Source organism: Antedon mediterranea, chromosome 6 (genome assembly GCF_964355755.1).
Source record: "Antedon mediterranea chromosome 6, ecAntMedi1.1, whole genome shotgun sequence".
In the NCBI taxonomy this organism is placed as follows: Eukaryota; Metazoa; Echinodermata; class Crinoidea; order Comatulida; family Antedonidae; genus Antedon; species Antedon mediterranea.
The window spans coordinates 24,008,137-24,022,096 of NC_092675.1; the positions used below are offsets into that span (position 1 = coordinate 24,008,137).

A 13,960-nucleotide genomic window follows, 5' to 3' on the forward strand; every position below is an offset into this window, starting at 1 on the left:
TCTCGGATCAATAAACTATTGTAAAACGGTCCTTTATTGGAGAACCTTTGCTAAAACCAACCCGTTAATTCATTAATAAAAGAAAAGTTAATTTCTTGTTCAGTAGGCCTAAATATCTCAATGTAATTCGAGCCAAATTGTTAATGAATAATCTTGCAGTATTACATAATGATCTGTTTAATCATTTGATCGTGCTGGGAAGGAATGACAGGTTTAACACAGTTATCAATCATCTATAAAAATGGTAAAGACTGGTGAAAAACTCGACGTGAGCTTATACTGTAGTAACGCAAGAAAATCGACATGAGAAAACCTTCAGAAAAGCGATTGATTATTTTATTGTAACATTGTCATTAGGCCTATTACAGTATACAGTTCCACACAATATTCTTAGTAAATTGAGTGTTTAAATTGCAAATCCATTTATTTATTTATTATTTATGAATGACGATTTTATCATTTATGAAGAAGCTGTAGTTGCGAGGGAAAAAATATGGAACGTTTTGGTGGTGGTTGATTTATGTGGTGGATGATTATTGGTGGTGGCTGATTGGTTGGTTGTGGGTAATTTGGCTGTGGGCTGATTTGGTGATGGCTGATTGGTTGATTTGGTTGTAGGCTGATTTGGTGGTGGCTGATTGATTGGTGGTGGCTAATTTGGTTGTAGGCTGATTTGGTGGTGTCTGATTGTGGTGCTGGCTGATTTGGTGGTAGATGATTTTTGGCGGTGGATAATTATTGGTGGTGGTTGATTTGGTGGTGGCTGATTATTGGTAGTGGCTGATTTATTGGTGGTGGTGGCTGATTTATTGGTGGTGGTGGCTGATTTATTGGTGGTGGTGGCTGATTTGTTTTTGGTGGTGGATGATTATAAATATGAGGGGAATAGTTAAACTGAGAATTGCTTTGTTGCTCTTCGTCCTCATCAAGTATTCTAAATATCACCTCCTGCATTTGCTGAATCGCTTTGCGCTTAAGCCTAGGAGTTTTTATCTTTTTCAACCACATTGCAAATAGTTTACCCTGTTGCAGATCTTCATCATCGGCTCCTGTTTCATTCTTATTCGATGATGATGTAGTAGCTGTACGCAAAGCTTCTGTTGCAGCTAACATGAAATCGTCATGTGGGGTTCTCTCATTAATTGTCTTTAACTTTTTATTGTTTTTAGGTGTTAGATGCTTAGCCGCAGGGTATTTTCTTGTTCCTGTAGAATCCTTGCTAGTTTGAAGAGCATCACAATCATCACCAACATCTTCATAATCAAAATAATCTGCATATTCATCAGTGATGTAAATTGACACATTAGGTTCCTGAAAATAAAACAGATGACACCAACAATATGTTACCAAAATATACATAATTTATTGCAAAACAGATAGGTTGAAGGTTTAGGAAAAATGAAATTTCCCCAAAAGTCAAATTCTAATACTTGTGAGAAGGAAGAGAGGCGCGTACCCAAATGAAATAGCGCCGTATTACACTTACAGTGACTGTGGTATACAGGAATTCCTAAAACTAGAAAAGGATTTTGTATTGTTTGTACATGATTATTTCAATAACAACATAGAGTCAAATGCGTCAATGGCAACTGCTAATAAACATTGTAAACTTACAATTTTGTATATTTCTTACCAAATTTGAAACGGATAGCTGGCTAGCAAAATGTGTGGCAGCAAGAAATGTATCAAGTTGTTCAAAATACATCCACTTAGATACATAGACACCATCTGTACCCTGTTCACTCGCCTTAACTTTTGCCTTTTCTCTACTGTAGTACGTCCTAAAACTGTTTATTTTTGTCTGTATGTCAGTTGCTGTAGAACGAAAATGGGGAAAAATGTAAATTAAGACAACTTCTAAACTATTCAACTTTGTATGTAGGCTTTGTTTGTATAAATATCTGTATTACAGCTCGTAAATCGATTGAAACGACATGAGGTCCTTGGGGACCTCTGGCTCCTATTATCGGATTGGCACTGTTTGTATTAGCCTACCACCTTATTTTTAAGGATATGACAATATTGTATAGATAGTCAAGAATAATATACTGAATGAAAAAAAGCAAGTTCAAATGTTACGCACCAGTTACTCCAAACTTGAGAGCAATCTTGTTCAACGCTGCTTTTCGTTTATCTTTGTCCTTGTATTCTGGCATCTGAATATTCCATAACACTTCTTCTTGTCGATAACAATCTATCAATTCTGTTGTCAATTTCAGTTTTGCCATTTACACATATATACAGTATATAAATAGATTTGGTTGAGTTAATTAATCTGACTAATTATAATTACTGAAAGCAATAGATGATATTCACTGGTCACCACGAGTCTACAATGTTTATTGCTCGCTTCCAAATATCTGCAGTTGTATCATTCTTCCATGGGGAGTTGTATTGACTGATGTTTCTTATCAACTTCAGTGTGATCAAACTTTTATTCCAGCATGACCTTCAGCTTCTTTGTGAATACAAAAGGCTATAAAACACGGCTACCATTTACAACATGTTTGTATTGCTCAGAATTTGATACCAATTTTTTTACAACAGCCAATCAGCTGGCCAAAATGCATGGCTTGGCACGTCATGTAGGGATCGACTTCTATTCACTCGAATAAAATATAACTGAAACATCTAAATAATACATGAACATTTACTAGTAAAAAGACAAAAAATGGTTACATTTCAACCAAAAACCCATTGGATAGCAACCAATTTGAATGTTTTTTCAGGTAAATAATTTTGTTTTTCAATTAAATTTTTGAATGAATGACTTGGAACATCAACATGGCATTATAACAAACAAATTTGAAAACAAAAATGAATTTACTTCTTTCTCGGCACAGTTTAATATCAACAATGATACCTAATTAACTAATACAGTACTAGCTAGAATCATCAATTCAACGTGTGAGAAGCAAAAGGGGGGAAAAAGGCCTACACGACGGCGTTCGTCACATTTTAATGAGAGACTTGCGGGCGTTCATTAATCATCCATGTGACCAAAACCTGTAATGTCGCTAATTTGTTACACGCATGATTGATTTTTGTTGTTGTTCTTGTTGACGACGACGTATGGCTATGCAGCGCAGCACCCAGTGTGTGACGAGTGTATGTGTAGTAGGCCTAGCCTAGGCCTTCGAAGCTTAGCTGTAACTTATTATTAAAAAATAGGATAATTGGAGCTCAACCGCAACAATGTTAGATAGCATAGTAAGTACCGTTAACCCATTGACCCCTAAGTTTATTTTGCTCCCCTGGGACCCAAAAAGCATATGTCATATAATTAACCCTAACTTTTTTTCTAAACACAGACATTAAAAAAATTAAAAAACAAAAATAATTCAAAGGACATTTTATTTCCAAATATGTTATCAAATTTGTGTTACAACTTATTTTGGCGGAGTATGGATTATGCAAATTTTAGAAATATTTTAGGAAAATTATTAAAAATTTGTAATTTATCTTTGACTACCAAATGCACAAAAATTAATAAATATTTCATAATAAAACTCATCTCTTCATCAGAACCTATTTCTTCTCTTCAAAATAAGACCAAACTTGACCATTATGAATGACCGGTTTCGAAATTATGAAGAAATTAGTAGACTGACTCATCCGACGATGACCATATGGGGCCTAGGCCTATCGGGAGCCGCCCCGAGAGCGTCCTCGCCGCTGTTTGTTCACCGGGAATGTTAAAAAAAACATCCCGAAAGCGACTTGGAATTCGCGATTCCCACGCGCACCGGCATCCCTCGGGAGCTTAGTCCGCTGTTTTAGACGTGTAACTTGCAGAAAATTTGACGAAAATGCGTCGAAAACTTATGAAATTAAAACAAGTTTGGTATCAAAATGTTTGTCAAAAGTTATGCTTCAATAAACTGACCTTTGCGCAGAGTTTGAACAAATATTTCATGCCCATAATGCATCTGACATGTCAGGGTTCATATTACAATCAAAGGTAAACAATATGGCGCGGCCCTCATGAGGACATCTTCACGACTTTTCTCCGGTAGAAAAATCACATTTTTACATGGAAATATGACGATTTAGACACTGTAACTGATACATAATCTTTATTTATTATACATTTATTGTATACAAGCTTCAAAATAGTGATTATTAGAAATAAAGATGGATTTTAGACGATTTTACGTTGTATGTTTAGGCCTAGATTCATTCAACGCGCCTGTCGCGTTTCGAACAGCGTGCTTCGAAAAACGGTTATATTTTCGAATTTTATTTTCAAACTAACTTCAACAATTGTTTTTATATATTTAGAAGCATATTTTTAAAAAAAAAGTTGTGAGTATTTTGTATAATTTGTTGTTACGATTCATGCACAGCAAACTGCGCATGTAAATTCGATTTACTTTTTTTTTGTTGAAAATTTGTTTACAATGACCTTGACTTTTAACCTTTTGAGCGCTTTAAGCGCTTATCGTGGTGAATCGGTTAAGGCCAAGCCTATGGTAGGCCAAACCTATAAAATTAAGTCCTAGGCCTACACTGTAACTTATTATTAACAGCAGACAGGAGAAGGAGGCCTCCCTTCGGCCCTCTAAATCTAGCAGCTAGGCCTAGGCCTATTTTATAGGGGACCTAGCTAGGCACGCCAGACGCCTAGTAGGCTTAGCTAGGGCTACCTACCTAGCCTACTAACACGGCGGTATGAGAATGCGTAAATATGTAGGACTAGCTAGCGACATTATTACAGGACAGTGCAGTACAGTAGTAAGTAAGTACAGTACAATGATGATTGTTTAGGCTAGTTCAACATCTTTTTAGATATGTTCACACAAATATATTAAAGATGTATTGTCCTCCTGAAAAAATAATTCTTACACAATTTTTTGTTGAGTATTCCATTTTAGTGTAACATAATAATTATCCAAATAGTTGACCAAAAATTGGATCGAAAAAAAAAAAGGTATTTACCTGAAAAAAATGTAATTTAAAGCAAAAAATGGTCATTCCAATGGATTTTTGGTTGAAATTAACCATTTATTTTGTCATTTTATAAGTAAAAACATTTTTTTTCTATGAAAGTGATTAACTTTATTAAAACTACAAAATAACATATTCAAAGTCCGATTTAATTAATCTTCAATTTTCATGTTTTTTTTGGGGACAATACATCTTTAACTTTTTAGTTTGGCCTAAAAATGGGTTCAACCTAAATTATTATTAATATATTTAATTTATATTATGTTTTTTATAATAATGTAGGATGTAGTTATAAACATTGTGTTTTGTCAGCTGTCATTTTATGGTTTATTCTACATGGTTGCAAGTCTAATGCATGGCATATTTGTGTAAGTATTTTAAATTCCAATTCATCTTTTATTTGTCAAATTCATATAGGCCTATTAGTATTATAAATCAGAAAGTCTTTGGTAATACACTGCATAACTGATAAAACATTTAAAAATACGTATTTTATTATTCTAGAACTTTAATTTAATACTTAACAATGTACACAAAAGATCTTAAGATAAAGTATGTTGCATAATGAAAGATAAGGCTCTCCTGCCATCTGTGGTGTTTGTGGTCTGTTCCAACAAAAAGCCTTCCTTTTATTTATTATACTTTTTAATTTGTTATTCATTCAGATTAATCATTCAGAGATTATTGTATATGATTATAGTGTTGACTTTTTTTGTGTTTCTGTGTTTCTTCACCTTCAATCAATTGTATCAAATTAATTTCCTGGCCCTGTGGACTAAATTATGACATTTTTTAAGTACAGTACTGTAATACTTTTTTTAAGAAATAATTTTTATTTAAACCAAATTGTTTACACGATCTATAAGACAATTTTTGTGAACAAATAGTTTATTATTAATGTAATACAAAATCATTTTGTTTTTGATATTAATGAAATATTTGTGCACACTATTATTGACCACCACACCTAGTACTTTCTGATAGCTATTATTTATCATCACCAGTTACTTCTCTTGTCTTGCTCTACACTATTTTATGCCATTTTACTCTGTTATGCATAGGATGGTTATTATATGGCAATTGTAAACTTATTCTATTTAGTAAATTGTGTTGATGATATTAAATGGTGTACAGTATGTATTATAAAAATATAATTTGGCTGTGACAAAATCGTATCTCATTTTTCAGTTTAGATGATTTTGATGGTAAAATACCGTTTCATGTCGACAGTTTCCAAAGTATGTTTAGTAATGCAACAACAACCTGGAACCAACCAATATTTCTAGGTAAAAACATAATTATTAAATAATGTGGTGTTGTTGTTTATATACAAATAACTACCCTCTAATACAGTAGTTTGGCTCTTGCCAGATAATAATCCTAAAAGTTTACTTAAATTGAATTATTATTTTGATTTAGATTATTTACAGTATGCTGTCAATCTAAATCAAAATAGAAGATATTGAAAGATTTGTATTTTAATTTTAATTAATGAATTACTTTTATATTGAAATGTTTTTTTCTTTTTACTCAGCTGATTTATTGTCTTTAGAGTGTACGTGTTTGATCAGTCCATTGGCTTTCATCGTTTTCCTCTATGAAAGGATTTGGGATTTTGCAGTTACAACTATTCTTCTACATGTTCTTATAGTTTGTATTGGTAAGTATATTTTTACTCGGTGTACCCGAGTCTAGGACTCTTTCATCTTCTCCTTTTCCATCCGACACTATTGATTAAAAAGTGCGATTTATAAAATACTACTCCTCCCTTATTCGTTGTAGTATTGAGCTGAGATTTGGCATGAATATACTACAAGGGCATGTCCTCAAAGCTATAGCAGGATTTTTAAATTTCAAACCGGATGCAGTCATATGACGTCTCGAAGATGGTACCGTATAGCCGTATAAACTATTTGGTAGCGAGGTTATTGATGTGTATGTGACGTCACATCCTGTCTTATGACGTCATTACAGCTTCTTTTGCTGTACCCAGAGTATCGTACATTCATGCTTGTTTATCATTGCTGTCTGTTGACAACTCGCACAAGAGCATCTGAAACATGATCTTCAATAGAAATACTTTCTTACTGTAGCCTATAACATTTAAATATAGAACAGCCTTCTTTCCAACTTACTGCAGCCTCCTTTAATATCCAGACTTATTGTAACTATTATTCAGTATACTTGCACAACATTTAACAAATATCCCAATCAAATCAAATATTTATTGACTTGTAAAATAGTAATGGTGATACAGTTACTATTAGTATTTAAGGAAATCAATTAATTTAGTACAGTACCTTTCATTTTCACCATTTTACCATCCAGTATTAGCTGCCACTGTAGCATCCAGTACTGCAGCCTTCATTGCAAAGCAAACATTCAGCCTGAACCTTGCCACTTTCAATTCATGCAACCACATTTAGAATCCAGCCAAGATCATGCCTGCTACAGCTGAGCACTGTACTCTTTATGCTTGCAGTGGACTGTTTTTAGGTGCTTACTTGAAAGTACGCTTGTTTATTAAGGATTTAAATATTGAATATTGAATTTATAAAAAGCAAATGCGTTGCCTGGCAATGTACTTATTCGGTTTTTGTTCAACCACCTCAAAATTAAAAACAGCATGCTTCAATAACTCCCTTGTACTTGTAGCGAGTGAGTGGCCGAGCGGTTAAGACAGTGGAACCGTAATTACATAGCCATAACATCGGCAGCCTGGGGTTCGAGGCTCACTCACTCCATGGTTCTGGTCGTAGAACGAGTCTTCTCGGATAAGGACTATAAACCGTAGGTCCAGTGTACACATCTAGCTCGTTTCCACTTTAAAAAACCTAGTACATCTTTCGAGACGAGTAGGGGGTTACCCCGGTGTATTAGTACATCACAGCCACTGATCATAACTGGGACCTCTGGGAGACCAGTCTTTGACTGCAGAGGTCGCCCAGTATAAATATATATTTCAATTTCAATAGCCTTGTGGCCAGACACTGTACGTAGCTAGTGAGTTCCTAGGTTCTGCATGTTTGAGAAAGTTTCACTTCTAACGACTAAAATAAATATTTGTTTCAATTGTTTGTCTTTGCAGTTAATTTATCTATCCCTACGGTATGGGAATGGTGGGTGAGTATATTAATAGGCCTTGTCAGCATGATATTTATTGGAGAAGCTTTAAATGCCTGTTTTCATCGGAAAAGTTCTAACAAAGAACAAAACAAAGAAAAGTGAACCAGATGTAATAACATTTGTCTTCTGCATGTATTTTCCATTTGATGTAATAACAATTTTGAGTAAAATTTTTTTGTTGTTGTATATTTGAAATGGAAACTGAAATAGATCCAGAAGCTAAATAAGGCAATTACGTATAATAGGGAGCTTTACAATGGCTGACGGCCCGGACTATATAATGTGTTTCATTGTGCAGGGATAATGGGATGTTTGTCCTCGCTCCTCACCTCGACACAGGTTTGATGTTTTCTAGATCCAGACAACAACCTGACCTAGTCGTTGTTCCTCTCGTTGCAAATCGAAAGGTTAAAATTTAGGTTAATTTTCAATAAATCAGGCCTTGTCTATTAAAGTGAGCGAGTGTGATCACTCACCTAGTGACCTAATACACTCCTAAACTGCCCTAGAGAAATGCAATTTACAACACGCTTAAATTTGGTAAACTTTTACACGCCAAAATACAAACAGCACCCCTGAATGTATTGGGGAGTGCAATTTGTAATCTATATAACCTATAATTTTCAAAAGACAAGGCCTGATGAATTATAGAAAGAACTTGATATTTAATTTTGTTGTCTTATCTTTTCTTTTACACAATATATACAGTAGGCTCCTACTAAGTAGGTCTAACTAGTCAATCTTTACGTATTTTTTATACTTAACTGTACTTATTTAAAACTGAATTTATTTTAAATTTAAAATTATCAGATGTAGCAACACAAGACGTCTTTCAAATTGCAAATAGATCTAATGAAAGAAAAAAGTAATAATTGTCTAGAGATTACCAACGAAAAATAGGCCTGATACTGTATACAGTATCTTGGAAATATTCAGTATAGATGTTTCAATCATTTTATAGGCAGTAATTAGTGATACATTGTCAGAAAAAGTTGATAGCAACACATATTTTTATAGACCCAATCAAATTAATTTCAATGTTACCATGCTGTATATTTTTATATTAAATATCTCTTTTTTTGGTACAACTTCGTCGTTACCCTGCCTTGTTTTAATCTAGATCGGTATTTCTTGAAGGACTAAAGTTTTAATGATGATTGAAAAGGCAAATGAATTTTAAAGTATATTTCTTGCCTATAGCTTACCTAGATAAACCGACATGAGCCGTTTCCTCACTTCGTGGACAAAATATGGAAGTGGAACAGTGGAGTGGTTTTGGTGGAACACCCTACCTGTAAATGGGACAATCCGCTACCACGGCTCTAGAGCTATTCCACTGCGCTGGGCCGGTAGACTTAGGCCATGCTTACTGTGTGGCTTATTAGGCCTAGCCTAAATCGTTAAGTTTGTGAATGAAGGCTGACGTCCTAGTGATGAGACCCAGGCCATAACCTGTATATAATATTAGATGCTTTATTTAAAGATGTATTGTCCCTTTGACTAATTCCAACAAAATTATGAAAAAAATATTTCGGAAAAATGTGGGTCATTTTGAAGTATCTAAAAATTATTAACTTTCACCAAAAATTTGTCGGAAAAAAAATCATTTAACTGAAATACAGACGTTTTTTTGTTCAAAAAATAACTTTGACTTCCAGTCAAAGTTTTCGATCAAAACATATCTCATAATGCAACGCGCTTGTTTGGCTACTGTGTATGCATAATCATAAAACTTCCTCGCAATCTATGTGAAAACACCTTCTCAACCATGACGGGTTGTAAACAATCCTAATTAACATCATGCATACTCGTGGTTTGAAATCTTTGTTTACTTTTGTTCGCGACGATTTTCCAGATGAAATGTAATAAAATTAAATTACCTGTTAATTACGTAAACTGGTTGTTTTTTGGCTCAAATTTTCGACTTAATGTGAATAACTTTAATATTACTTTGATATGGCCAATTTAAATTTAGAATATTTTGAACTTCATTTTTTGTGTTTCAAGGGACAATACATCTTTAAAATAACAAGTTTGCAAATATAATTTTACTGAAATTCACTTTACTATTCTCAGAACATCATCGCGAGATTATACTGTATTCTCGGCCACGGATTTTGGTAAACTTTTGCAGTGTCATGACGTCATACGTCCTCTTGTATACTTTATCCAGTCGCCTAGCGCATGCGCATGTCATAACAATGACGTAATAGGGTAGTAGTCATCATAGTCGACGTGAAAAACTAAAAGCAAATTGCACATTTAATAATATCTTAGATTTACATAGCGCCTAATGTTCCATCAATTTTTGTAAGAATGGTTATTATTATTGAAATGTAAAGTCATGAGTGTACAGTATATTTTCTATTTTATTGGACCAATGTGGTAACAGATATGGTCTTTAAATCGGGTGTGTCTTTAATACTGATGTATTTCCCCGTCCGCATGCTCTTATTTTCGGTAGCAGGCGTACGCCGTAGTCTGCTAGTAGTAATTAGCTAAGTATTTTACATTTATATAATTTGTCATTGGTTTCGTTTGGAAATAAGAAATGAAAATGTAAAGTTTTATTATCATTGTTAAAAAAAGTCATTTTACTTAAAAGCATTGATCATCCTCAAGAACGTCAATTTATCATAAATGTATTGAATGACGAATTATAGTTAAACTTACCGGTATAAACAAATGTCCATTAGTGATTAGTTTAATTAGATTAGACAATGTTACTATTTCATTATTTCATTTTTGTTCAACCATAATCATAAAATAAATATTGAACATAAAACTTAATACGAAGGTAAATATTTACTAAATAGTCACATTTATATATACTGTAATATATTCGAAAACCATTTATTTGCGAGGAGACAGTTGAGGATAAATATGTATTTTACTGTGCTCTTTTCGGCTGTACTCTGTATTGAGCCTGCTTTTGCGAGTTCTCAATTATATACAGTGGTTTCACAACGTTCTCTTCTGGGCTGGAGTTACCAGCTTCTTAACATCGATCGTGCTGGATGTTTGTTGGCTTGTTCCAGGAAAGTTTACTGTTGGTCTGTTAACTACAGTAAACAGAATCGTTTGTGTCAAATGAATACAAATGTACAAGACAAAGCATCTACAGCAGATTTTCAACAAGATCTTTCATATGAATATATAGAGAAGGTAGGCCTATAGTTACAGAACTATTTAAACTTTACTTCTTATTAACATCATCATTGAGCGAGCGAGTGGCCGAGCGGTTAAGAAGACAGCGGAACCGTATTTACGTAGCCATAGCATCAGCAAGGGTTCAAGGCTCACTCGCTCCATGGTTCTGGTGATGGACCAAATCTTCTCGGATAGGGACTATAAACCGTAGGTCCAGTGTGCACCTCTAGCTCATGTGCACTTTAAAGAACCTAGTACATCTTTCGAGACGAGTAGGGGGTTACCCCGGTGCACCAGCAACTGGTCATAACTGAGCCCTCTTTGACTGAAGAGGTCACCTAGTATAAATAAATAATACAGTACAAACTTCAACAATTATTATAATGAACTCATAGAATTTTAACAGTCTTTTATTGTATAAATTGTATTTCTTATTTAGGTATTGGATGACAGCTTGAATCACCGTGAGTATAATCAATTTTTCTTTGATAGACTACAAGTTTCAAACATGTTTTGAGTAAGAACTACAGCATGTCCTATAGCTGTTCCTTAGCCGTTATTCTTATTTTTTACTGCCAAGAAAAACTTTATAACTAAATCCACAAAGTAAATTGGCAGAAAACTAAGTGTGTGTTTTTTTACCAACCAGAACAACAGGAAGACAAACGTAGTTGCTGTGCTGTTACACGATCTAAATTTCAATATAGCTTCCGGCCAGAAATTATTTCAAGAGTTGAAAACTAAAAATTATCTCGAAAATCACTCATAACTCTGTTAATTTAGAAATGCCGCAAGTTTAGATTATTTAATAAAAAACGTTTTTAACTAACCTCTTTTAAGTCACATCGACCATAATTGTCTTTTTTTCAGATGATGTTTTTTCTATTTTAACTATTTCTACTTACGAAGTAGCATCCAGTACGTGTACCAATAACTTAGGTTCGCTTGCATCGTATGAACAACTTTACAACGCGTATCAACCACGTATGGACAACTGTTTCGAAGGATGGCTGATTAGTGGTGAGATAGCCTTCATCGAAATCAGCGGAGACAAATGCACATTGAATTCACCAGATCAACGAAGTAATGTTTTCCCAGACAAAACATATGAAAGTGGCTATTATTGTTACAGAGGATATAATCAACTATTAGGTTTATTTGATTATATTCCGAAAACCCAACGAATTATAAGGCTAACCGGTTTAAATTCAGATAAACTGAACGGCAGTGAAGCTGAGGCAAGATGCAGTGACGGTGGTACTGGTGGTCGGCTGGCGACTCCTTTTGAGGTTTTTAACGCATCATACTCACTAGGTGTTGATCTTTGTACAGATGGCTGGTTCTTGAGAGGATTGGCGGGAAATCCTTGCTCGGGGAATACTCCATCGACATTTTGGCTTTATCCAACTGGTAACTTCATTTGGTTACAAGATCCATCAACAGAATGGTTTGCAATGTGTTATATTCCTTTACCAAACCATAGTATCACGTATCAAGATCCATTTCCCTCTCATCGTGTGATGTACGTACGCGGAATTGAAAGATACCAGCTTACGTACCAGGATGCTAAGGATAGATGCTCTGGTTACACTGATGGAGCACTGGCAACAAGTGAACAAGTAGAGGCGTCACAATTAGCTGGTTATGATTGCTGTAACTATGGCTGGGTTGATCAAGGAACAAGGGTCATGTATCCTGTAACGCATTATATAGCACATGAGTGCGATATTAATAATGCGCGGTCAGCGGGTGCTAATTCTAAATACGACGGGTTTTGTTACATTGCTGCCCCTACCCGGAAATAACTTATTCAGAAACTGGTAATACTTGGGTTAAATAAGCATTAGTTATTTGTATCCAAGGACGCGTGCTCCCGCATTTGACATTCTCGAATGAATAGCTAATTAAGAATAAATTAAATAAAATATTTTAAAAGTTGTTTTATAAAATCGTTATAAACTTTGTCAGCATAATTCATGTTTATATCACTAATATTATAAAGAAATAAAAAATGTACATTTTCAGTAATTATTTAACTTTGAACATTTATATCTCAATATCTTATGTCTATATCCGAACCTTTGTTTAAAAAAGTTAAAATGTTATAAATATTTGACTTTCATAAACTTAAAGTTACTTCTTTTATGGTTGAATATGTTACTGGTTTACTACCAAAGTCTGTTTCAATGTTATTTTCAAATCGTTTATTAGATCATACCTATAACATGAGTGAGTGAGTGGCCGAGCGGTTAAGACAGTGGAACCGTAATTACGTAGCCATAATATCGGCAGGGGTTCGAGGCTCACTCACTCCATGGTTCTGGTGGTAGAACGAGTCTTCTCGGATAAGGACTATAAACCGTAGGTCCAGTGTACACATCTAGCTCGTGTGCACTTTAAAGAACCTAGTACATCTTTCGAGACGAGTAGGGGGTTACCCATGTGTATTAGTACATCACAGCCACTGATCACCAACTGGGCCCTCTGGGAGACCAGTCTTTGACTGAAGAGGTTACCCAGTAAATATAAATGTCAATCAATTAATCAACATAAGAAATCCACATAAATTGTATGTTCCGTTTGTTAAACTTAGAAAAAGCCAGTTTTTTATTACTTATTTAGGACCAACGTATTGGAATAATCTAATAATAATACAACTACCATAAATCATTTATATACTGTAAATTCATTTAGAAAGAATATAAAAACCCTTTATTTACCTCCGCCAAGGAGGTAC

At 34.3% G+C, this 13,960-nt stretch overlaps 3 protein-coding genes across 5 annotated transcripts; 2 read left to right on the top strand and 1 right to left on the bottom strand.

Annotated features, from left to right (window-relative positions):
- Positions 1-314: 314 nt before the first annotated feature.
- On the bottom strand, positions 315-2,692 carry LOC140051319 (uncharacterized). Its single transcript, XM_072096491.1, has 3 exons — positions 2,084-2,692; positions 1,634-1,815; positions 315-1,311 (listed from the first exon to the last, which is right to left on the bottom strand). Exons 1-3 carry the CDS (start codon positions 2,226-2,228, stop codon positions 736-738), a joined length of 903 nt encoding a protein of 300 aa, XP_071952592.1. The 5' UTR covers positions 2,229-2,692; the 3' UTR covers positions 315-735.
- A 409-nt stretch (positions 2,693-3,101) lies between these two features.
- LOC140051320 (putative transmembrane protein 244) lies at positions 3,102-10,691 on the top strand. 3 transcript variants are annotated; one of them, XM_072096493.1, is made up of 5 exons: positions 3,102-3,210; positions 5,230-5,315; positions 6,136-6,233; positions 6,482-6,607; positions 8,036-10,691. In XM_072096493.1, exons 1-5 carry the CDS (start codon positions 3,196-3,198, stop codon positions 8,173-8,175), a joined length of 465 nt encoding a protein of 154 aa, XP_071952594.1. In that variant the 5' UTR covers positions 3,102-3,195; the 3' UTR covers positions 8,176-10,691. The 3 variants fall into 3 exon arrangements, with proteins under 3 accessions (XP_071952594.1, XP_071952593.1, XP_071952595.1); XM_072096492.1 differs by lacking the exon at positions 3,102-3,210 and adding an exon at positions 4,456-4,734; XM_072096494.1 differs by lacking the exons at positions 3,102-3,210; positions 8,036-10,691 and adding exons at positions 4,456-4,734; positions 6,730-7,989.
- A 472-nt stretch (positions 10,692-11,163) lies between these two features.
- LOC140052512 (aggrecan core protein-like) lies at positions 11,164-13,028 on the top strand. Its single transcript, XM_072098119.1, has 3 exons — positions 11,164-11,238; positions 11,663-11,687; positions 12,094-13,028. The coding sequence occupies exons 1-3, from the start codon at positions 11,164-11,166 to the stop codon at positions 13,026-13,028; spliced, it is 1,035 nt and encodes a 344-aa protein (XP_071954220.1).
- The last annotated feature ends 932 nt before the right edge of the window (positions 13,029-13,960 follow it).

Bases quoted from the DNA above. Each gene is read 5' to 3' on its own strand.
- LOC140051319 (XM_072096491.1), bottom strand. From the start codon at position 2,228: ATGGCAAAACTGAAATTGACAACAGAATTGATAGATTGTTATCGACAA. The intron at 1,816-2,083 runs GTGCGTAACATT...TTCGTTCTACAG, and splicing joins TCTCAAGTTTGGAGTAACTG to CAACTGACATACAGACAAAA. The intron at 1,312-1,633 runs GTAAGAAATATA...TTTTATTTTCAG, and splicing joins AGCTATCCGTTTCAAATTTG to GAACCTAATGTGTCAATTTA.
- LOC140051320 (XM_072096492.1), top strand. From the start codon at position 4,672: ATGAGAATGCGTAAATATGTAGGACTAGCTAGCGACATTATTACAGGA. The intron at 4,735-5,229 runs GTAAGTAAGTAC...ATAATAATGTAG, and splicing joins CAGGACAGTGCAGTACAGTA to GATGTAGTTATAAACATTGT. The intron at 6,608-8,035 runs GTAAGTATATTT...TTGTCTTTGCAG, and splicing joins TGTTCTTATAGTTTGTATTG to TTAATTTATCTATCCCTACG.
- LOC140052512 (XM_072098119.1), top strand. From the start codon at position 11,164: ATGAATACAAATGTACAAGACAAAGCATCTACAGCAGATTTTCAACAA. The intron at 11,239-11,662 runs GTAGGCCTATAG...TTTCTTATTTAG, and splicing joins CATATGAATATATAGAGAAG to GTATTGGATGACAGCTTGAA. The intron at 11,688-12,093 runs GTGAGTATAATC...TCTTTTTTTCAG, and splicing joins GGATGACAGCTTGAATCACC to ATGATGTTTTTTCTATTTTA.